The sequence below is a fragment of the Coccinella septempunctata genome, chromosome 2, assembly GCF_907165205.1.
Source record: "Coccinella septempunctata chromosome 2, icCocSept1.1, whole genome shotgun sequence".
Classification (NCBI taxonomy): Eukaryota; Metazoa; Arthropoda; class Insecta; order Coleoptera; family Coccinellidae; genus Coccinella; species Coccinella septempunctata.
Genome location: NC_058190.1, coordinates 53,195,881 through 53,220,309, shown reverse-complemented (window position 1 = coordinate 53,220,309; position 24,429 = coordinate 53,195,881). Strand labels below are relative to the sequence as shown.

At 40.5% G+C, this 24,429-nt stretch overlaps 3 protein-coding genes across 3 annotated transcripts in view; 2 read left to right on the top strand and 1 right to left on the bottom strand.

The window, feature by feature from the left end:
• Window positions 1-1,242: 1,242 nt before the first annotated feature.
• Window positions 1,243-2,680, top strand: LOC123307911 (cell wall protein DAN4-like). Its single transcript, XM_044890395.1, has 2 exons — window positions 1,243-1,489; window positions 1,548-2,680. The coding sequence occupies exons 1-2, from the start codon at window positions 1,294-1,296 to the stop codon at window positions 2,528-2,530; spliced, it is 1,179 nt and encodes a 392-aa protein (XP_044746330.1). The 5' UTR covers window positions 1,243-1,293; the 3' UTR covers window positions 2,531-2,680.
• A 240-nt stretch (window positions 2,681-2,920) lies between these two features.
• On the top strand, window positions 2,921-3,368 carry LOC123308665. Its single transcript, XM_044891431.1, has 2 exons — window positions 2,921-3,148; window positions 3,223-3,368. The coding sequence occupies exons 1-2, from the start codon at window positions 2,944-2,946 to the stop codon at window positions 3,321-3,323; spliced, it is 306 nt and encodes a 101-aa protein (XP_044747366.1). The 5' UTR covers window positions 2,921-2,943; the 3' UTR covers window positions 3,324-3,368.
• A 3,522-nt stretch (window positions 3,369-6,890) lies between these two features.
• Window positions 6,891-24,429, bottom strand: part of LOC123307858 — a 90,972-nt gene continuing 73,433 nt past the window's right edge. Inside the window, exons 3-6 of the mRNA XM_044890323.1 lie at window positions 20,514-20,683; window positions 16,819-17,049; window positions 8,810-8,957; window positions 6,891-8,311 (exon numbers count right to left, since the gene is read on the bottom strand). Of these exons, the coding sequence (XP_044746258.1) occupies window positions 7,913-8,311; window positions 8,810-8,957; window positions 16,819-17,049; window positions 20,514-20,683 (948 nt within the window). The 3' untranslated portion in view covers window positions 6,891-7,912. The remainder of the gene's footprint in view (window positions 8,312-8,809; window positions 8,958-16,818; window positions 17,050-20,513; window positions 20,684-24,429) is intronic.

Below are 24,429 nucleotides of genomic sequence, written 5' to 3'. Positions count from 1 at the left end.
GTTTGTTCCCTGTGACGTCCGGTTTGAATCGATTTCATCCGGATAATATATACCCAGGGAATTGGGGAATTGTTAGGCTATCTGGCCTCTATGTTAAAACATGCTGAAAAGATAACACCACTTTATCATTCAGCAAAATTCAGGGTGAGATTATATGAAGTCTGAACCATAGATTAATCTATGGAAAACTATTCTTCTGGGAAACTTCAAGTAGCTACTTCATTTCAGCAAAGTCCTTCTTCGTTCATTTCTATGTTACACAAACATTGTTGTCTATTCAACAATTTCCTTGATTTTCAGAAGCTCTATATGGAAATTCCTTTAATTTATGACACCCATCATTAGGAAAATCAAGAAGAGATGGAAAAATAAATTATTTATTTCTAAGAATCAATAATCCTCGAAATAAAACGTTTTCCTCTTCAACGAATTATAATCTTCAATTCAAGAAGGTCAAGCACTATAACATAGAAATATGTATGAAAATATGGACCGTCACAAAGTGACAAAGAAAATTAATTCCTTCCATTCATAAACATAGAGACATGGACTGTGCATTTTCTTTCCATCTGTGATGAAATACGGCCAAAAAAATTGACAGGGACTATGTCAACAGAAAACAGGCAGGTATTTGCCTGACGATCATTTCTCTCATTCTATAAAATAGCCAATTTCATCATAGACTTATAAGTCTATGAATTTCATGCTGGTATTGCTTTATGTCTATGTTCCATTTTTTGCATTAGAAAAACCACCGAAAGTGTCGCATAGTTTTTGTGGTTTTGCGGTATTATTCGATGGAATATAGAGCATCACTGCAGCATAGAATTGCTGATGCTTCCCTTTGAAAACCGATATTTCGTTTACAAATATCAAGCCCAAATCATCCCCATATCTCATAACCCAAATCGGATTCATATTATCAATCAACAGAGTTCGGCGTTATCAAAAGCGACACTTGAATAACGCAAAAGAATGTCAAAATGAATTATCCTTATCTCTGGGAGAACTACGCCGCGTGTGTCACGTGATAAATAGCGTTCTCGAAAGCGACGTCGGCTCTTTTTCATTGCGTCGTGGTGCTGGGGCCATTCCGTTGACCCGAATACCCTAAAATATTTCTGTCAGTTAGGAAAGATTCCGGTGATTTCACAGTCGAGAAAAAGAATATGAAAAATGAAGTTTCTTCTTCTATTTCAGTACTATCATAGAATTTCATTCGCAGTCAGAACGACACAAGATCATTCTATGATATGATGATAACGTTAAAAAGATATTTGGTACTGCAGGAGGATGCCAAAAAAGTTTACTAGCTGCGATATATGCCTAATGATAACAGTTCCAATTGTTGTATTAGTGAATATAATTTTAGCGTGTTGCATAGGTATTGTTTTGCCCAAGCATATGAAGGAAGGGGGTTGGTATTACATAGGGGATCTGGGAGAGATGTCTGACGAAACCAAGATGGCTTTTTGCAACTGTGGGCAAGGTAGAAGTTGTTGTTCGTGTGTTTCAAAGAAAAATGATGTATTTTGGTATATTTTCAGGAGACCATAAGAAGAGAAATCCACCGAAAGATACGGAAGCCACAACCATTTCCTCAGAGGAAACACTAGGACCTACCATTGACTCAAGTAGAAGCACACATAAACTTCCTCTTCCTCAAATCAGCAGTGAATCGACAAAGAAAACACCTACTCCGTTTTATCCTTCCACAACTCCAACAAGAAAGTCAAAAAGACCCCCATTTGATTCCCCCACAACTCCAGCAAGAGAATCAAGTGGACCCCCATTTAATTCCCCCACAACTCCAGCCAGAGAATCAGAAGGAACTCCATTTGATTCCCCCACAACTCCAACAAGAGAACAAATCAAAGCTTTAACCCATGCCTCCACAACTCCAGCAAGAGAATCGAATGGACCTCCATCTGATTCCCCCACAACTCCAAAAAGAAAATCAACTGGAACCCCATCTGATTCTAGCACAACTCCAACAACAGAATCAGATGGAGCTGACACAACATTGCCCTTCGTACAAACATCGAGTTTAGCAGTCACTACAATAAATTTCACGACGAGTACCACAAATTCCGACAATACCCGATCAAGTACCACAGCAATCGATGACTCAACTATGACCTCAGCACTTGAGAGTACCAGTCAGCAAATAGACCAAAGTACTACTATCCATACCTCAATAACAACGGTAAAAATCGATTCAACAAGTGAAACAGATTCTACCACGAGTAGCATAAATATTGATAAGAGTTCAACGACTACCGATTCAACAGATGAAGTAGATAGTGAAGGAAGTGAAGAAGAAACTTCAAAAACAACGGTTGAAATCGATTCAACAAGTCAACAAGATTCTACCACCAGTAGCATAGATACTGATAAGAGTTCAACGATTACCGATTCAACGGATGCAGTAGATAGTGAAGGAAGTGAAGAAGAACCCAGTAAAACAACACAGAAAACTAGAAGACCACGTCCGACCAAGAAAGGCTTTGTTAGTAAAACTGTGGTCTAATATTTTAATGAAAAAATGTGTTCAAATTTGAAAGACATTGGTGTTACATTTATTCTACTGAATAGATACTTCGGTAAGTTCAAATGTACTGTCGTTGAAGGTGTTATTTATTACCTTCAATTCAATAAAGTTCATGCCATCAGTTTCTTATGAAAAGCATACTTGAATCTTGAAAAACGTCTTCAATTTTCTAGGTTCCTCGTTCTTCCTTTTCAAAAATGCCACCAATTTGGCACACTCACGAAAAACATCAATTAGATTCATGGCTAGGAGGGAATTTCAATCGTCTAACCATCAAAAACGGATTTTTCTTCTCTCAAACGTTCCAAAAAGTTATCTCTGTGTGTAGTCTCACAATCATAGAGTATCAAGCTGTCATACTTTGAAAGATTCTCATCTTGTCAAGGAATAGCATGGTGAAATATTTTAATTCTGGCTGGGACGTATGCCTTCTGGTTACTATATCCATAATTGTGATTATAAACATAGTATTAGCTTGTTCCATTGGTCTGGTGTTGCCAAAGCATATGTTAGAAAGAGGCTGGATATATATTGGTGGCATACCTAGAACTGATTCTCCTGAGGTTCTGAAGAAACTTTGCAAATGCAAAATGGATGGTAAGTCCCTTCATTTCAGCAAACATTTGAAACTGAGCAAACAGAAATGGTTTTCAAGAACACTTCATTCGCAGGTAAACGTTCGTCAAGATTATCTGTGAAGAGCTTGAATGTAACAGATGTAGTAGACGATACTACTTCAACTTCTAATGATATAATCGATGTTGAGCAATGATTTCGAGGAAAATTCAACAGAAACTGATCACTGCTCATTTTAACATTAAATAAAGTTATAAATATTAAACATAGTAGGCATCCTCCTTTGTAGGTATAGTTTCCAAATACTCCAATTGTTTCATATTCTTTTATCCAATCGAAACGATGTTTTGTTTTAGAACCATTGTGTTCATTCATCCTGAAGCTCTGACCCTGCTCGGATGCAAAAATCCCCCATCTATCTCCCTTCTTTCTCCCGGCCTCATTATTGCGATATTTATTCCGATATAAAGGATCAAATGGGCTCGAGCTCATTGAATCGGATACGAAGATAAGGAGGCTGGACGATTAGCCGGAAAATTTACGGTTCCATTAGCAGCCGAGAAGGAGCTCTTCATTCTAATTGCTTTCCGAAGAATTATAACCTTCTAGTTTTATTGGAGCCTCGGCACTGAAAACTGGAGGCATAGTTCGCGAATCGGGGTAAATTCTGGAGGGAATATAGATTTACCCATGGTTTATTTATCCCAAACTGAGCTAGGTATGGGTTACGTGTTTTGGATGCTCTAGAATATGTGGAAAACGTACTGCATTTACATATATCCAATCAGTTAATGTAGATAAGAGCGTCTCTCCTATATCCAAATGGAATAGGTCTATCATATACTGTGTAGAATCACCTGAGTTATGCCCAAGAAGTGAGCATCCAGATCATCCTCTTCTTAAGGAGCGCAAGGTTATATACTCCCTGTTGCTGCTGAGGCCATTCTACCAGACAAGTTGAGTATGGCCTTCGCTTTGTCGTCTTTCAGTCCAACTGGAAACAGACGAGGTGATGGGCATGAGAACTGATCAGATAATCACTAGAACCAGCACGGATGGAACCTTCAGTTCTCTGATTCCAAGCAGAGACGAATGGCTCTGTCACAAGAAACTCTTTCTACAAGGACTGGTTTACTGATGGCTCCAGAACCAGTCAGGGATCTGGAGCCGGAGTCTACAGTCGTAGACCTCTGACTGAACTCAGTGCCAGTCTGGGAAAGTCGGCGACAGCTTTCCAGGCAGAAATCTTGGCCATTGATCTGTGTGCAAGCCATTTGCTTAACATTGGTTGGGCGGGCAGATCAATGAAAATCCTAACGGATAGTCAAGCTGCGATTAAATCTCTCGCGGCAGACAAATGCAACTCGGCACAGGTGTTTGAATGCAGATCTAAACTCTCCAAATTGGGAAGTTCAAACAGACTGCAACTGATTTGGTTACCTGGACACTCTGGCTTCAGGGGCAACGATGCATCGGATGCCTTAGCCAGAGAAGGCGCAAAATCAACGCCTATTGGCCCGGAACCCAGTATAGGAATTTCCAATTCCTTAATCAGGGACCGAAGCAACAGCTGGATAAGGCAAAAGGTCCTGGAGTACTGACGCAACCGTCCTAGACTCCGTCACTCGCATAGGGTTATTTCAGTGCCTCGCAGCCCATACACCAGTCGTTGGCTAGGATTTTCTAGAACAAATCTGAGATCTATCATGGCGGCTTTCACAGGACACTGTAGACTCAGAGCCCACCTTAAAAAGCTTAGCATCGTCAATGACCCGCTTTGCAGACTCTGCTTTGAGGAGGACGAAACAACTGAGAATATCCTCTGTGACTGCCTGGCGGCAGACAGGGTTAGACATGGAGTATTTGAGTATTTGGTTCTCCGAAAATGATCCTAGAGGAACTCAAGAATCACTCCCCCTCATCATCATCTCCAGGATGGGACTGGAGGGAGGGATCTAGCTCTATGAGCTTGCCTGTGTGCTACAATAGACCGCTTGGTCGCAGTGGCAGGTTTGGTTTATCCGTCTAACACACCCAGTAATCAGTAATTCAGTAATGGCCTTCGCTTGAATGAAAATTGCCAAAATTGGCTTCATATGGTTGTGGTGTTGTATTGAAAGAATGTTCGTTATGTGACATGGGCGATAAGAATGTATATTTCTATAAAATCTATTTTGAAATTATGTTTTCTTCAGGACAAACTGAACTCAAACCAAATCGAATCACATCCGAACTCAGAAGCTGAAATTCATAATTCATCGCGCTGAATCTATCCCAGTTAAACGTGAATTCCTCAAACGTCAGGATGCGGATCCATTTATCCCGGAATTATGCATCCATAATTAGAACTTCTGCCATAATTGTCGGATCATCTGTGCTTGACTGTAATAAACCCCGCACGTATGCGAACGTAGCGATCGGATTGAAAATTCAATAGTTGGTATGGCGTTCCATTTGTAACTGATAAGGTACGATGAGGGGGGTGAAGGGACACGCGAACATTTCCGCTTAACCTGTGTCTCATGACATACGGCGTTTTGTATCCATAAGTTACGGTTAGGAAATTGAATTCCGAACGTTACACCCGACGATTCTGGCAACGATAGGCAGCATCGTCCGTGTGATCCAGAATTCATGTTCAGTAACAGACGATTAATATCTGTAGAAACTCCTAGACTGATTCTCGTTGAATTTAAGAGAATAATTCTCAGTCAGATCCAACAAGTGAACTATACTGGAGATTTTTAGAATGGCCGCCAAGAGCTCCTGATTTATCCTGCTGAGATAAGTATCCAGATTATACCAAGAAGATGCTACTCCTCTTCTCTGGATTCCTTTCAGGGCAAAGTCGACTCAAGATTCTCAAGAAACACCTTATGAGAATGGGTCAGAAAAAGAACGAGTTTCGGTTATCTGGAGAGAATGATAGCTGTGGATAGCCTCAATGAAAAAATTATACGAGGATATATTGAAAAATCCTTTGCCTACTATAGAACCAAACAGAATTTCAATGTATTACTATTGGATACATTTATTACAGCGAACCTGCAACGTCTCTATACCTTTGAAAACAATTTTTCTTCTTGCTCTGCAAACCAGACCTCCACAGCCTTCATTACCTCCTCGTTGGAAGAAAATTTACGACCTTTTGACCTTTTTTTTAGTTGGGGAAAAAGATGATAGTCAGATAGAGCCAAATCTGATGAATACGGAGGGTGTTCTAATAATTCAAACCCTAAATCACGAATTTTTTACATGGCAATATGAAATTTGTGTGCAGGGCCGTTTTCTTGCAAAAACAAAACACCTTTGGATAGCTTTCCACGTCTTTTCCCTTTATTTTTTTCCCGTAGAGTGGTCGAATAGTAATCTCCGGTTATTGTTCTACCCTTACACAAAAAATCAATCATGATTACTCCATGGCAATCCCAAAAAACTGAAACAAGAACTTTTCCAGCAGATTTTTGGACACAAAACTTCTTATGTAAGTCTTAGAGAACCAGAGTGTCCATCGATTGTTGCTTTGTTTCTGGATCGTAGAAATGTACCCAAGTCTCATAGAAACAAATCGATTTAAGAAGTCTACATCGCTTTCAAATTGAACACAGATCGAACGCGATGCTTCTACCCTTGAAGCTCTCCATATGGAGTTTCTGGGGAAATCCTTTCATGCAAGGTCTACCTGTGATATTAATTTCATATAATTCGTCTTGTCCAGTACTTTTGATGGAAAGGAAAAGACTAAGGACTGGATAAAAAGGCATTACGTTACTATAAAATTTATTACAGTAATTGATACAGACTAGTTACATTGTTAATTCATAATTAAAAAGCAATTATACATTACGCAAGCTAGCGAGTACAACTGAGAGGTCAGTGTAAAGTGGCAGTATGAACTATCCATAAAAACAGCGCTAAGAAATGAATACTCTGAAACACAATGACAGGGTGAAAAATCATCCTCAAATCGCGAATGGGGATCCAAACGGCTCATCCCCGAATTTTCCCTATAAATCATCGGATTTTTCATCTTTTCGTCGTAGCTATTGACGTGGTATCTCTGAATTTGAATGGAAAACGTCCAGAAGGAGATTTATACGTGTGAAATGGAGAGGAATTCGTAAGTTTTCGTCAACAAAGGGGGTGCCTATCTATCAAGAAGGGGGATAATCTTTCCGGTTCCGGTTGACACCATGGTGCGTGGTATCAGAAGATCATTTTATCCTATTCACTGGTAAAAATTGAAAAACTAAACTCTATCCTTGCAATATTTACATTAACCTAATTCGAGGGAAATCAGTAAGGAAGCCTAAGTTAGATAGTGAATTAAAAGTATAATGCTAATTGTTAAATTGAGCTCTTGAACTTATACCGAAAAAATGATACCAAGTATCGCTCTATGTGGGGAGTTATCACAGACTTTGATTATTTTTGTGGGTCTTCAGGAAGCATCGGTGGATTTAAGTAATCTTTATGAGAGGGAATATTAATTTTTTTTTAATGGAAAGACTTCCTCTTGCTCCATTTCATTTACTGTTTATCATCTATGTGACTCGGAGTATCTCTTCACTTATCCCAGGTCAATTTCCGATGAATGAATGTTTCATTGGAATGAGGAGCAAGAAGAAGACCCCCACCATGTTCCTGAAGCCCCACTCTCGCTGTAATTCCATCCTGACGTTTTATACCTTACGTGAAATATACAAAAGTATCATTGCACAGGCGACGACGCCAACCTTTCCGATCGTTCAAAAAAAAACTGACGCCGTCGTCGAAGTGTCCCCCTCAAATTCTCAGCAGGAGCAAAGCGGGACAAATCAGGACAGCGACGACGTTTCCGAGTGTCGAGACGGCCGAGTCCGAGAGATGATCGGTAACCGTGATGTACTGTTCTTGCTCCTTCTGGATCAGCAGCGGTGTGTTCTCCGCCTGTTCCTGATTCTGCACCGTCTCGTAGAACCGCCTGTCTTCCATGTTGCGCGTTTGGAGCTTGCTGACCGAGCCCTTCTCGAAGATCTTGGTCTGGTTCTTGATCAACGCCTCGAAGTTCTCGGATTCGTCGTCGTAGTTGACCTTGATGAAGGAGGTGATGGTGATCTCGAAGATCTTGTTGGGATCTGCTGGGAGGGTGGGCAGGGATCTCCTTCTGCGACCGTAGCCTATCTGCCCGTCGCTGCACTCCACCTGAGAAAAGATTGAGTTTGTTAGAGAGATTTCGCGGTTTTCAAACATTGTAGAGATCAAAAAGTCCAATGAAAGAGTCGGAAAGTCTATTTTAACCCAGGCAAATTAAGACTTTCCTTCGTGAGAGTTACGAACTAGCTGGAAATTATTTGAATTGGCTTTGAGTCTTTTGAGATTTGGCAGGTGGAAGGACAAACATTCTAGAGTGAAAGTTGTAGCGAATAATCCAAGAGGTTTCCAACAAACTTGTCAAAATTCCGCTTGACACTGACACGCCTCGTTGGCAACCCAATCGAGACAGTTGCTTCTCGTGGCCGGGAGAAATCCCGAATGAAAAATTCACGATACTCGAACAAGCCGATAAATCCCACGGCGAAAAGAAAAAAGTAACGGGACTGCTGCCAAACCTTGCCGCCCCCTCGCCCCTTCATCAAACTTTAAGCGTAGTCCCCCGGAAACACGCCAGTTATTCGTTTTTACGAACCGCGGTCAACTCACCCCTTGGCACTTGTTCAGGCAAACGTTCACCGTTCCCTTAAATTGGACGTAAGTCGACTCGGGGAACTTGAAGGCCCTGAATTTGGCGGTCAGGAAGTCCCCGTCCTCCGTCTGGAAATTCTCGAAGAGGTAAGGGTCCACGGAGCACCTGAAAAGGATCGGATTGTTGAATTAATTATCGAGAAATCCTTACACACACTATAGTCTGTTTCCAGAAAGTATAAGATGATGTCATGCCAACGGTGACCACCTAGGAATTCGCACAAGCCGAGCGATTTCTGACGGTTTATGTTGTCAACACTGTGCTACGTTGCCGGTGCACTATCGATTTCTTTCAATCGTTTATTATTGTATTATTGGCGTTAAATTTTCTGAAGTTGATCCAGGAAGGTGTTCAATAGAAATGCCTTACAAAACAATGAAATTTTATGAAGAATTCAAGAATTGTAACAATTTTTTTTTCAACAAAACTTTGATTTAAAAAAATTTCACTCTGACCTTGGTCGATACCAGCAATACTGAAGTGAGTAGGTAATAGGGACTTCTCTGGTTGATAATATTATTAAACGTATTAATCTTGTGATTGCAACTGTACGAACTTCATGGGGTTAAAGGATTGAAGGTTTTCACTTACTCAACGATATGAGTAAAGTTCTTCTTGTCAGAAGTACTCTGTTTTTTATACTGATGATGCTAAGCTTCTTTCATTCAGTGTCTGGACAAGAAATCAATTTATTTACAAAAGAAAAGTATTTTTCATATTTTCTCTTAAAATGCGCCGTTGCCGAGTAACTTGATGCAAAAAAAAAATATCAGTGTTATTCTGAAGATTGGAAACTTTGGCTGAAAGCAACACCGTTTTTAAGATCCGTGTGTGTCATAGATTTAGCTTGTTATTCTGAAGGGAATTTTGTTTCTCTGGGGGTGGCATAGCTCATTATGGAAATTAAAAATGGCTATATCTTTTGATCAGGGCAGAATCGGAAAAAATGGTATAGAAAAAAGTGTTTCTTCTGACTGCAAGAATCTACTGCTACTAGTTTTTACCCTAAATGGTTGGTTAGTTAATGTACATTCTTATTTTGATTTGTTGGAGATTTTACTGGGGAAACCAGATGAAAGTGGAAGTTAAAGAAACATAGTCTCACGCAGACGTTGAATTTAGCTTTGGAAGAACTCGCAAAAGCCAACTTTCGAGAGAAAACACCCGATCGCGAAAAAATCCCTCAGTTTTTTGCGTCCTCTCGTAAACTCCCCCACAGAAGAAACTTCGCGACCACATAGTAAACAAGTCTGCGGAAAACGAAGAATTTAACGACCATCTCGAGCCATGCAGGGGCCATCCCTCACTTTTACGACGTCTAATTAAAGACATCATAGGGCCCCCGAACCGGCTGCCGTAATTTTGATCATAATATGAATCTGCCGGCTTCACCTTCCGGATTCTTCGAGACGTCCACGGATCGCCAAGTTTTCGGCAACTTTCCGACGATCTAACTTTCTTTATTAGCAGTTCGAGTGGCTTAATGAGGTAAAGTGAGTGGGGCGAGATTGGATTTTGGCTGAATAATCGGATTGGACGTAGAGAGATCGCTGGGATTTTTCTCTCGAGATGATTATGGAATCTGGACGAGGTTAAAGGGGTAGTTTTGAGAATATACAGCCCCAAAATCGCCAGAAACAGATATTACCCCCTCCCGATTCTTAGGAGTATAGTCAGGACTTAAACATGTTAGGCGAACCATCGGATGTCATGCCAATCGTCTTCGATTTCGAAAGCCCCTTTGTAACAGTCATAGCCGAGGTTTTCTGATGGATCATAATCAGAAAGGGCACCGGCATTGGTGTGTATGGACCTAAACTGATGATCTAGAAAGCCCTGGGAAGTGAACTCTCTATTTCACAGACCAAGACACTGCCTGTTTACATATGCGCTCAGGAGTGTCTTAAAATGAACCTCAAATGGGCGCATATCTATATCACCACAGACAGCCAGGCCACGCTGCATGAGGTCCCTGGAATTACACTGCCAGAGATCTCTGCTGAGATGGGAGTGCCGTAATACCATAAAGCAACTGGGCAGAGACAACAAAGTGACTCTGCTATGGGTACCAAGGCATTGTGTTGTTGAAGGAAATGAGACTATGAACTTGCAAAAAAGGCATCAAGGTTGATACCTGCTGGACCTGAGCCTTTCTGTGGGCTTGGAAAATACCAATATAAGGGGGTCCAACAATGGGAGTTGAACAACAGAATAACCCTCTGGAGAAACACTCCTGGACTTACTCAGTCAAAGAAATTCGTGATGAATTCAACGATCTACACCAGAAAACTGCTGAAGCTGTTACGAGCTCAGCTTTGGGTGATGGTGGGACTGCTGACAGGGCACTGCCGGTACAGATGTCATTTCTACCGGATGGGAAAGTCAGCAGGTGAAATTTGTAGGCTCTGTGGGGCAGAAGTAGAAACAGCTGAACACATGGTATGCAAGTGTCAAGAGCTGGCGGACCTAAGAACCGCTCATATGGGGAAACCGGTCCTGGATACTCACGAGGTAACGGCCAAGGCCCTTAAGGATGTTGTCGGTTTTATCAACACCACTGACGACCTCCTTGGGTTCCCATGAAAGAGTAGGGTAGAGAACAAAAGATCTAGATGGTCGCAGTTCCAGAAAAGCTAATTGAGCCACAACGATCCCGGTTCAAATAATAATAATAAAAATGATAATACATGAAATATATCGCCAAGGATCCCTCAGTGAAGGACGATAGCTGTCGTTATGGCAGTGCGACACATGAAACTATCCAGCACATCACCAGGGGATGTCAGAAGTTCGCGGGCACGGACTACCAGAGTCGACATGACGCTGTTGCCAAGATTCTTCACTAAGAATTGGCACTAAAACACCAACTTCTAAGTTCGAAAAAGTTTCCTCATTAGAATTACCATCCGGATGCTGTATTGGAAAACGAACATCACAAGCTCTACTGGGATCGCACGGTTCTCACAGACCGGAAAATAACTCACAATAGACCAGACCTCATATTGCTAAATAAGGATGAGGACACAGCACTACTCATCGATGTGGCGATTCCAAATAATAACAATCTTCTAGATAGACACACCGAAAAAATTTCAAAATACAGAGATCTAGAGGAACAAACCAGGAGACAGTGAAAGCTGAAATATATCAAGACCATCCCTATTGTCATTTTATCTACAGGCCTGACACCGAAGAAACTACCAGAGAACTTGAGGAAACTTCAGTTGGACGAAAATATCTATAGAGCGAGAACTGTACGCAAGTACATAGGGAATGCAGAGGAACACCGTCTGCTTCGACAGGAAGTGCGGGTGGATCATGAATCCAAACGACAGCAAGAAGCCGAGAAGCGGCCTGAACCCGACCACCACCACGAGCCCGAAAACCTGGAAAGGGCTCCAACAGAGCTTAATCCTTTTGATATCTGAGATATCTGGGATATGTGAATGTTCTTCTGGAGAGGAGTGTGAAAGCCGCAAGGCTAAAGTCATAGGAGTATAGTCAAATGTTTGCTTATAAATTGTTGTTTCGGTACCAAACACTTCAATTTACCTTCACCCACCTGGAGATGCTATTGCGATAGTGAAGCACGTGTAAAACTGACGTGAACGAATTTTTGCAAAGAAATCGCCGAGTATTTTCTGGATGCCACACCTAGTAATTGACATATGGACGAAGGATTTTGGAAAAACTGTGATTATATCGATGAAGGGTGGAATTTTTTTCGTTCTGATACCCTCCACAACGACTGGACCACCTGAACATCTCAACATTCCACCCCCACTTTCGTATTCAACCTTAACTAAACCGAAATCCCATATCGTAGCCCACCGTGACGTCCCCACCCACCATCTACCCCTCGAGACGTTGCTTTCGTCCCATAAAAGCCTTCTCCATGACCGAGATCCCCGAAATCCAATTTCCCGGTCCCTCGGGACGCCTAAAACAAAGGAAACCACGTCTCTTCATAAGGGACGTCGTCAACGATAACATCTGGAAGGTGAAAAATAACGATGAAGGCGGCGGTGCGGGAGTCTTGAGCGAAAGGGGGTGGGTTACAGTGGCGTAGTGAGGGGGGGGGCAAGGGGGGGCATCATGCCCCGGGCGCTACTCACAAAGGGGCGCCAAATGGTTCGCAAAACAAAAAAATTGCTGGTTTAAAATTGAATTGTGGAAAATATATTTCAAATCAGTGTTATGAAATAGTTGTTAATTCGTAGATAATGAAGAAAACAGGAACAATGATGGTCTAAATCAAACTACAATAATATATTCACAATAAAAATTGGCAGGGCTAACTCGACCTGTATCTATCAGCACTCTTATGGCAACTACTCTTTGAGGTTACATAAATTGTCTCCTTTCTTGATTCGTTTGATATAGTTGAGTAACCAAAGACGGACATTCGGGATAGTAAAAAAAACGATCATTGTACATACTTGAGCGTGTCAGATTAATATAAGTGTGATTAATCACATGTTGAAAAGTATATATTCTATTAATCTGACAATTTATGCGTGACGAAAATGTATGGGAGGGCGCCAAATTTGCACAAAAAAATCGCATGTTCATTCTCGAGCGCGGTGGCTTTTTTTCTTATTTTTAAGCTAATAATTCAACAATAACAGAAAAAATATCATCTGACAGTTTGAGCATGCCGAAGCAATGAAAATTGGCCATAAAGATCACAGAAATCGGTTTTTTTAATTATCTCCTCTCCAGGGCTTCAAATTGTTTTCGCATTCATTATAGAAGTTGTAGTGCATAACATTTTCTGAAAATTTTGTCTGAAGCAATTTTTTCTACATCTGAACATTTTTGAGATATATGGCGATAAATGTACATAAGACTGGGTTTCTACAATGACTCTGGCCTTTCTCATGTGTGGCCAAGCTCTTCGCCCTTATCGCCCTCTAACTCGAAAACAGTTAAGAGTATGTAAAATTGATTCAGAAAAAAGTTGTACAGCATTTTATTATCTACAACTTCCAAAATGAATACAGAAACGATCAGAGGTACAGGAAGGAAGATATTTAAAAAAATGCCTTGTTATCATTTTCAAACTGTCAGATTAAGAAAACCCCCCTTGATTGTGTAAATCCTTTATCCTTTCATATCTGTATGAAAATCTGACACGTTCGAGTACGTATGTAGAAGTAACAATTTTTTTTTGCATTTTCAAAGGACCACTGTGACCTTCGAAATTATCAGCCTCTTGAAAAGTAGCTTCCTTTGGGTCCAATTAACATATTTCCCTAAAATTTGACACGCTCGAAATTCTGTTTTTTTTTTTACCATTTTCAACTCTTCCATACGGAGCCCCACCACGTAAACTGTCAAATTAACATTAATTTATTATCAGAGACACGCTCGAGTATGTACACCTGACAATTTTCTTTCACATCTTCGAAAACGTGCAGACGCTTTTTTCACCGCTAAAAGTGCAAGCCTTATAGAACCTTTTTTCTTTCTTCCATCTATTCTTCAAAATTCACTAACGGCCGGTTTCATAATAAAACCTAAAGTCCCTTTAATTTTAAAGCTCCCTTCAACCCCACTAAAAATTACAGTAAAGGAAGCTTTAAGCTTAAAGTGACATTAAATTCGATTATGAAACTGGACGTTAGTCTTCAATATAAGAAAATAAGAATCATTACTGAATCGGACGAAAGGCGAATCAGCCTGTAAAGGTGAATCTACCTGTAAGGTAGTCCATGGCCTTACTACTATGTTATAATTGATATGATAAATATTTGTAGTGACCAAACATTCCTTCTTTCAGAACACTATTTTTATATATTTCTATTATTTCATTGACGCTACGTAGCTTAAGCTTGTTATTTTAAAACGATAATAATGTTATTTGGAAAGATAATAATAACAACACTCTAATATGCTTATATGTACCTACAGTCAAAAAAATTCCGGAAAATTAAAACTAAAGGATCGCCTATTTTTCTATACAGATACTTCTCAGACACCAACAAATAAAATGTTCAGTCGTTTTCTAGAAAGTATCTGATTATATTCATATTGAAATTAAATGTGTTCCTCCTTGAAAATAATGAATATTAACTTTTTCATTGTTTCAAAAATGCGTTTCTTTTAATATTTTTTTATAAACATAAAAATTAAATAATACCTATCTTTTGAAGTAATTTTGGATGATCATATACATTTGCATTCATCAATTTGCCAGTATATTTAAAATATAATATTATATGCCTATATGGTTTTCGAATGAGTGGGGGGAGGGGGGCGCTGAAAAGGTATTGTGCCCCGGGCGCGAGTTAAGCTCGCTACGCCACTGGTGGGTTAGTTGGGGTCTAGTCGCCGAGGACGTGCAGTCGAGGTGGAAACATTCGGGAAAATGCGAGCACTAGCGTGTCCAGTCACGTGAGAACATCGGTTGAGAAGATGGGTAATGACTGACTGGGGTGAGCTTGGGGCGGAAATGAAAACTTGTTGAATAATTGAGCGGTGACTTCGTGAGATTGGGATTTTTCGATGGGAGGTTGGGGAAGGAATGGGCTTAGAGAAGCTTTATGGGAAAACCGACATTTTATTGACGGATCCACATCGATTAGTTTCCGTCTCTACCCCAGTTCCGAGCATTCAGAATATCATTCTTTCGTTTCAAAGATATTTTCTTGGATCCAATGAGGAAACTGATATCTGAGATTCATTATGTCATTTTCTTCACCGTAACTGTGTCATAATCGTTTATTAACAACTCCTACTAGACTTCTGGCTTCTGACGTCAGCAGTCAGAAGCACCACAACTTTGCCAGACTTGCCTAGCTTCCAATGCAGCATAATGGCTCTACAACCAACCCTTTCTTAACTAACTCTGGAATACTAGGGCTAACCTAGACACGGAAATACACAACTGTATCAATTCGGCATCACAGGCATTCTGAAAGCTAAAGGTCAGAGTGTTTCAAAATCACGACCTCAATCCGAAGACCAAGACAGCTGTTTACAAAGCAGTCGTTCTCCCTGAGCTTCTTTACGGAAGCGAAAGCTGGACGCCCTACAGGCGACATATTAAACAACTGGAACAAACGCAACAACGTCATCTAAGACAAATAATGCACATCAGATGGTTCCACAAAGTTTAAAATGCAGAAGTGTTGCAACGCACGAGTTGTACAACAATTGAGACTCAAGTAACGAGGGCCCGACTCAGATGGAGCGGCCACATTCTGAGGATGCAAGACACAAGACTCCCCAAAATAGCTCTGTATGGCGAATTGGCAGAGGGAGCCAGGAAACCAGGAGGCCAGTATAAGCGGTTTAAGGATACACTACATCAATCCCTAAAATCAGTTAATGCCAATCATAACTGGGAACAACTAGCGTTAGACAGGTCACAGTGGAGGTCTTTGGTTCACGGTTATAATGGAGACTCGTGAAGAATACAGCGGCGGCCAGATCTGATTGGTGACTTTCCATACCCGGAGTGTGGAAGGATCTGTAGGTCACGGTTGGGTCTCTTCAGTCACAGGAGGGCACACAGTCGCAATTAGCCCTAAGAAATTATAAGTCTGTTCTTTTTTTTTAAGCAATGAATGAATGAAGCTTCTAATGTGTATTACATGTTGGAAACTTCAACTTGAATCCTGCGGCATGCTGTGCGTATTTTCACTGTCAATTCTTCAACATCTCGCGTCTGTGTTTCATACACGACCTACTTTAAATATCTTCAGAGGAAAAAATCTAAAGGTGGCAAGTATGGGAAGCGTGGTGGCCATTCAATCTGCCCCCTGCACTAAGTGGATATTAAATATATTCCAAGTTCTTTCTAATCAATTCTTGGAAACTGGAAGTTCTGTTTTCCATGTCACTGAGTGACTGAAAACTTTCTTACTCGAGGTTTCAACGAAGTCTTGAGTTTAAAATGAGTTCTGCGAATTTTCATTTTTCTCTCGTATGGATACCTTGAAGTAAGGTGTGTCATACTCACCCATTGTAAATGATGGTTTCCTCCTGGGATTTGGTATCGGTGACCTGCATATGTGTGACCAGGATGCCGTAGATGGCAGCTGAAACCTTGTCGAGGAAGATCTCCATCTGAAGCGGGGTGCCAGGGGAGACGTTAAGTTCCCCGGTAACCAGTTTACCTGCCTGTCTCACGCCCACCCCAAGGATGGGTTCGGGGGCCACCTCGGTAACTGTCTTGGTTATTTCCAAATCCCTGAAAAAAAGAAGTAAAAAATGAGTTTGAGATGAGAATTTTTTTTATCATGAATCCCTTCGTAGTTGTTCTCATTATAACGCTCTCCACGAAGGGCTTGAAATTTGCAGTCAACTAGGAGAAAAAGGCTTTCGAATTTGCTCGCAATAGATTAAGCGTGTTCAAAAACCTAAACTTTCGGATATCTTATACTGTTTAACAGAAAATCATTCATTTTTCCATTTTTCAACTTTCGAAATAGGTATCTAGCAGAAAAATCATGGTTGATTCAAACGTGATACATACTCTAAAAAAGCAACCCTTCCTGTGATAAATCTCGACATTTCATTCACTCCGGCGCAACTGTTCGGTCTTGAGGAATTTTAACTCGACTTTTTGGGAATTTTTCAAAGGTCTTCTTTAGAGTGATTTATCTTCCGGGAAAATTACCGTAGATCTAAATGTGATACATATTCTGTAAGAGCAACTCTTCTAGTTATAAATCCGAGAATTTCATCCATCTCGACTGAACCTTTCGGTCTTGAGGAAGTTTCAACTGTTCCCATATTTTTGGGAATTTCTCGAAGGTCAACGTTCGAGTAGTTTTTCTTCCAGAAAAATTATCGTAGATCTAAATGTGATACATATTCTGAAAGAGCAATTCCTCTAGCTATAAATCTGAGAATTTCATTCATCTCGACAGAACGGTTCGGTCTTTAGGAAGTTTCAACTGACCAAATATTTTTGGGAATTTCTCGAAGGTCAAATTTGGAGTATTTCTTCCAGAAAAATCATCGTAGATCTAAATGTGATACATATTCTGAAAGAGCAACTCTTCCAGTATCAAATATGAAAATTTCATCCATTTGGACAGAACCGTTCGGTCTTGAGTAAGTTTTAACTGACCCCATCTTTTTGAGAAGGTCAACTTTCGAGTCGCGTATCTTCAAGGAAAAAAATCATAGATCTAAATGTGATACATAGTAAATTCCGTAGGAGGGGTTCTGTTCTCTCTATCACTCTGTATCCACATATGTTAAATCCCATGCGAAGATAAGTGACAACCTCATTTTCCGAGCAGGGACCGGACAGGACGAAAATTTCAACGCCAGCGATATCGGAAACTCGATGGGCGGTAGATTTTTTCTGCCGTCTGTCGTCATATTTCCCATTCGTGATTTGCATAAAATTACGCGATCAGCAGGCCTGTTCGGTATTGCTTCCTGTCCGTGATTGGCGGTGAATTCAATCGAATACGACGTATTTTCACCTGATGAATGGAAATGTTACAGACGGCGTCGTTGAGATCCCATCGAGAACGCTGTCACAGCGACAGGAAACGTCAGTTGTTCACAATCGAAAATTTCGCGACTTTCTTCGCATACCTGTCCGGTAGGAACGACAAATTCGACAGTATATTTCGCCTGAACTGCCAAGGCGCTCCTTTCGAAGTAGTTGTTTACACATTCCAGAAATTATGGAAACCTCAAATTTATTCTACAACTGAAGGTGTTCCCAATGATAATTATTTTTATCAGAATTATGCATGTATATCTTATCCACTTTCAACGGTTTTCTTCAATACAGATGTTTTTTCCCAGCATGAATAAAAAAAGATGATATTATCAGATTTTGAATGTATTGGCTCCATTCTAAAATCAGTTGTTCTCGATCAATTCTAGTGATCAATAGTTTTTCTTTCGTTTGATTTTCTACACTCGATAGCTATGCAACGCGAAACACGCAATTTGACTCAAGAGGAATGTGCCCAAGCGGTAGTTTTGCGAGAAGAAGGGTGGACATACACAAGAATTGCAGAAAGGTTTGAAGTTTCCCACACAAGTGTGTCCAGAATGTTGCACCGATTCAGGGAGACAGGTATGAATGTCCGAAGACCAGGACAGGGTAGACCATGGGTAACAACTGCCATTCAACGGTACTTGAGAGTTTCTTCGTTGAGAAAACGGTTTGCAACCGCTCGCCTCCTTCAAATTCAGCTTGAGCAAACTCATGAGGTGCAAATTAGCACACAGACGATAAGAAATCGCCTCAGAGAATATGATTTAAGATCTCGTGTCGCGACAGGAGGCTCAGCTCTTACCCCAGCCCATCGAAGGGCGCGTTTGGATTTTGTGAGAGAGCATATCCATTGGGGAGTGGCCGATTGGGAAAGAGTTTTCTTCACAGATGAGTCTAGATTCTACCATTGTGATCGACGTTCCCTTGTATACAGACGTCCACATGAAAGTTATGCTCAGTGCGATTTCCTGAATACTACTGGTTTCGGGGGAGGATCGATTATGGTATGGGGTGGAATATCTTTGACTGCTCGCACAGAGCTAGTGGTCGTTGATAATGGAGCTATGAATGCTGATAAGTATATAAGAACATTCTTGAAGAGCATGTAGAGCCATTTGCCCCATACATTGGTGAAAATTTCATTTTTATGGACGATAATGCCAGACCCCATCGTGCTCGCATCGTTCAGGAGAACCTTGAAGAGGTTGAAGTCTCTCGAATTGAATGGCTAGCAAGAAGTCCAGATCTCAATCCGATTGAGCAGGTATGGAACAACCTCAATAGAAGGCTGAGAAGTTCAGAAAATCATCCAGCTACTTTTAATGACTTAGGAATCCCACTCGGAGAAATCTGGGAAGGATTAGATCAGAACATTTTAAGATCACTCATTTTGAGTATGAACCGTCGTTGCCGAGCTGTAATTAACTCAAGGGGTGGAAATACCAAGTATTAAATGACTTATCAGCATTTCAGTATTTTGAAAATTGTTCATTTCTCTTCTTTCACATAAGATTCGGTGAAATCCTGAATTTTTCTTCTATGCGTCTTGTTTCGTTCAAAACCTTCCCGAGGAAACATAAAAAATAAGTTATAAAGTCAATGTAGAGTTAACTTTCATTAAAATTGAGATTTTCAGAATGTGCGTTAATTTTTTTGGGCAGTGTACTTCATCACTAGATTCTTGAGGTCAAAAAAACACTTTTTTCCTATACCATTTTTTCCGATTCGTCCCTGATAAAAAGATACCTATATCCATTTTGAGTTTTCATGATGGGCTGTGCCACCCTTGGAGGTACAAAATTCCCTTGTACTGTTGTTCCAGACAACTCAACGAATGTCACGAATAAAGAGGAATTTATGCATGATCCCCATCAATTGTTGAGCAGTGTATACTGAAAATCCAGTTCTTTCATTTTCCCGAATCTTCGTGTTTTAAAGCTCCGAGCCATTTCTCCCAATATAACCGAAACGACTAACAAATTTTCCAGCAAACTTCCGATCCATCCATTCATACAGCGAAACTTCAGACACTACCGGCGAATCACCCCATAAAATCACATCTACGACGTACGAGAACAACGATTCGGAAAAAAGTTCCACGATCGCAGAAACAACTATCAAACAACGCCATAATGAAACAATGAGCGCTTCATCCACCGCCTGACCGTAAAAATCCGGGAACTTACTCGGGTTCCTGGAATCCCGCAGGGAGGACGCTCCTACGCGACACGGTGTGGTTTCTCAGGGATAAGATGGAGCATTTCACGTGGATCGTTTCTCTGGTCTTCTTCGACTGACCGTCTTCCGTTTTCTCCTCGCCTTCGACCACCAATGTCTGGTAGAAGATTTGTTTTCCCTGAAAACGAAAAGAGGTTCTTAGAATGATTTTTAGTGCTGAAGATGTCGAGAAAGGACGAAACATTAGTCACTACATTATATTTCAGAAGAGGTCTATCAATTTCTGAAAGTCAATGATGTCAGGAATTAGTAAAATATATCTTTGCCATATTGTAAGATCTATTCTCTTTCTCTACCTTGTCATATAACGAGTATTTTTTAATCAAATCAAAAAATAGGTATAACTTTTGTTGCTTAGGGTGATTTTGTCATTGATAAGAGGGTAAAACTTATTGAATTCGTATTTCCACATTTTTATGTGTTTTGAAGTACCTAAATGACAGCAGATTCTTGAAATCGAAATAACCACTTTTTTCTCATACCATTTTTTCTGATTCGGTCCTGATAAAAAGATAAAGCCATTGTAAGTTTTCATAATAAGAAGTGCTACTCCTGGAAAGTCAAAATTACCTTCAGAATTACCAGCTGAATCTGTGACACTACACACCTATGCATCTTTTAAACAGAGTTGCACTCAGCTAAAGTATCAAATTTTCCGAATATCACAGATTTTTTTTATTTTTGAACATCAAATTACTCAAAAACAGCGCATTATACGAGAAACTATGAAGAATACTTTTATTTCACAAAACGTTTTAATATTCAAGTCAGGCGTCCTTATGCGCCAACAAACGATGAGGTTGCGTTGATATCGAGGGTGACAACTTGGAGTCCCCTGATATTGTTTCACATCGGTGAAACGATCAGCTGCAGCAATTGAAACATAGTTTCAAGAGTTGGGTCCTTTGAAGTTTTTTTAAATACTTGATCATTTATTCTCAAGTAATTTCGAGATGTGATTATAAAGATGAAGAAGCAATTTTTATTGCTTAATTGAAGGTTGCAGGCGGAAGCCTAATTTCTTCCCTTATATTCCAAAAGTTTTTCCGTGACAGATCCAAATGGAACCTAAGCCAATCTAATAAAACCAACAACAGTGCCTCCAACTTGATTCACGACATTCAATTATTCTCCTCCCATTAACTTCCAACCTCCCAGGAGGAGACCCCTCCCCCAGCCAAAGACGACAATATCAACAAAACTCGACGACAAATTAATTTCGGCTCTGGGGAATTTTCCCGGGGAGCTCGGTCTGCGACTTGAAAGAAAATACTTCCCAAATGAGGAATTAATCGAACGACAACAAGAATTGTACTTTGGCCGGGACAAATTGGACCGATCGTTCCTGCTAGGCATCTTGGGTTTCCCGGATTGTTTCGCTGTTGATCCAGAGGCTATTAATCCGACAATTGATGATGTTCAGATCGCCAACTAGGATTCGTCGGCGTTTGATCTTTAACCGAGGAAAAAGCGCTGGATTAATTGGTCGATTTGTCTCCTCGAATTTTGAAGGCGAGACTACATGACAAGGCACGTTAAACACCACATAGAAGGCCTTTATTGGAACAAATACAGGGCGAGTGTTTAACATACGTCCTTCCATTATTTGTCGGTCAGCTTTGTTTCAAGAATTGCTCTTAATGTGAATAGCGAGAGCAGTTTCTGGAATTTGTTATAATAATAATAATGAGAACTGATGAAAGCGATTAACACCTACGCTTGCTCGGTGCTGAGCTATTCATGTATCATCTCTTGAACGACCACGGATTTAGCAGCTTTACAGAGAAAAATAAGGACGATGCTGACTAAACACAATAAACATCACCCCAAAAGCTCAATAGAACGTACAGAGCTGCCACGACATCTTGGGGGTAGAGGAATTGTTGATTTGTCCAACCGTATGTCCCAGGAAATTGAAGGACTTCGAAAATATTTCCAGAGCAAGGCTGCTGCGTCAAAACTCCATCGAGTAGTTTGTGTTGCTGATAGTTCTACACAGTTAAAGCTACAACAGGATCACTTGGAAACCGTCGAACACTGTGCAGAAAGTAAAATGCAGAAACTGATTGACAAACCTTTGCATGGAAGGCACCAGAACGAGGTCAACCATGATTACATCGACATATCTGCGTCGAACTACTGGTTGACTTCCGGAAGGTTGTTTCCTGAGACAGAGGGTTTCATGCTCGCCATCCAGGATCAGGTGATTCCAACAAGAAATTACATGAAATATATCGCCAAGGATGCCTCAGTGGCGAACGATAGCTGTCGTTATGGCTGTGCGACACATGAAACTATCCAGCACATCACCGGCGGATGTCAGAAGTTCGCGGGCACGGAGTACAAAAATAGACATGATGCTGTTGCCAAGATTATTCATCAAAAATTGGCACTCAAGCTCCCACTGCTAAGTTCGAAAAAGGTTCCTTATTACAATTACCATCCGGATGGTGTGTTGGAAAATGAACATCACAAGCTCTACTGGGATCGCACGGTTCTCACAGACCGGAAAATAACCTAGAATAGACCAGACCTCATATTGCTCAATAAGGATGAGGACGGAGCACTATTCATCGACGTGGCAATTCCAAATAATAACAATCTTCTAGATAGGCACACTGAAAAAATTTCAAAGTACAGAGATCTCGAGGAACAAACCAGAGGACAGTGGAAGCTGAAAGATATCAAGACCATCCCTATTGTCATTTCATCTACAGGCCTGATACCGAAGAAGCTACTAGAGAACTTGAGGAGACTTCAGTTGGACGAAAATATCTATAGAGTCATGCAGAAGGCGGTACTGCTCGGAACGGCGAGAACTGTACGCAAGTACATGGGGAATGTAGAGGAACACCGTCTGCTCCGACAGGAAGTGCGAGTGGAGCAGGAATCCAACCTACAGCAGGGAGCCGAGGAGCGAACCGGACATGACCACCACCACGGGCCCGAAAACCTGGAAAGGGCTTCAGCAGAGCTTAATCCTTTCAATATCTGAGATATCTGGGATAAGTGAATTTTCCTCTGGAGAGGAGTGTGAAAGCCGCAAGGCTAAAATCATAATTATGTTCATTTCAATTACAATTTTTACAATAGTTTTAGAAAAAAATGCATGAAATTAACAGAGAGTCCTCCAATCAAAGTTAACTGCTCTAATGAAAACGCAATAAGGAGTTCATCAGGAATTTTTCTCTTGCATAATAACGAATTCTGTTTCTCGATTCTGCAGTCGATATTTCCGGAAATGTTATAAAACGAAGATTTATCGTTTTTCCTCTCCACCTCTATCAAGTTCTAAATACCGACGTTAATGAAGTCCATCGCCGATCACAATGGTCCATTGATGGGGTTCTTGATCGATTAATGGAGATTTCACGGAAACAAGAGGGCATCTCTTTATTAAATTCGGTATTCGTGACTGCCTTTGAATGACAGGTGCGGGTATACATTTCTTGGTTCGTTAAATGATATTGAATTCCACTTGGGTGGCTGTGAAGGATAGTCTTCAGCGATGTATATTAAAATGCAGAATGTCGAGATGCTACTGAACATTTTTGTATAGGTAATATTTTGAGCAGTTGTTGATCGTGAACTAAGAGAATGTGATGAGGAATTATCAGATACCTATATAGTATACTCTTCCGCTTTTTCTATTCTTAAATATATTGCCAACTTTCAGATCATAGATGAAGTTTCAGGCTTTCAGTAGGGAAATATGAAGAGATATTTTGATGATAATATAATATTTGAATATACCTGTGTTCTAGGATCGTACTATTGTACTTCAATGTCTACATCTTATAAAGAAGGGGCTTCAGCAGCTTTATATCGTGTATAACTTTCATTAATAAAATCATTCTCAGTCAA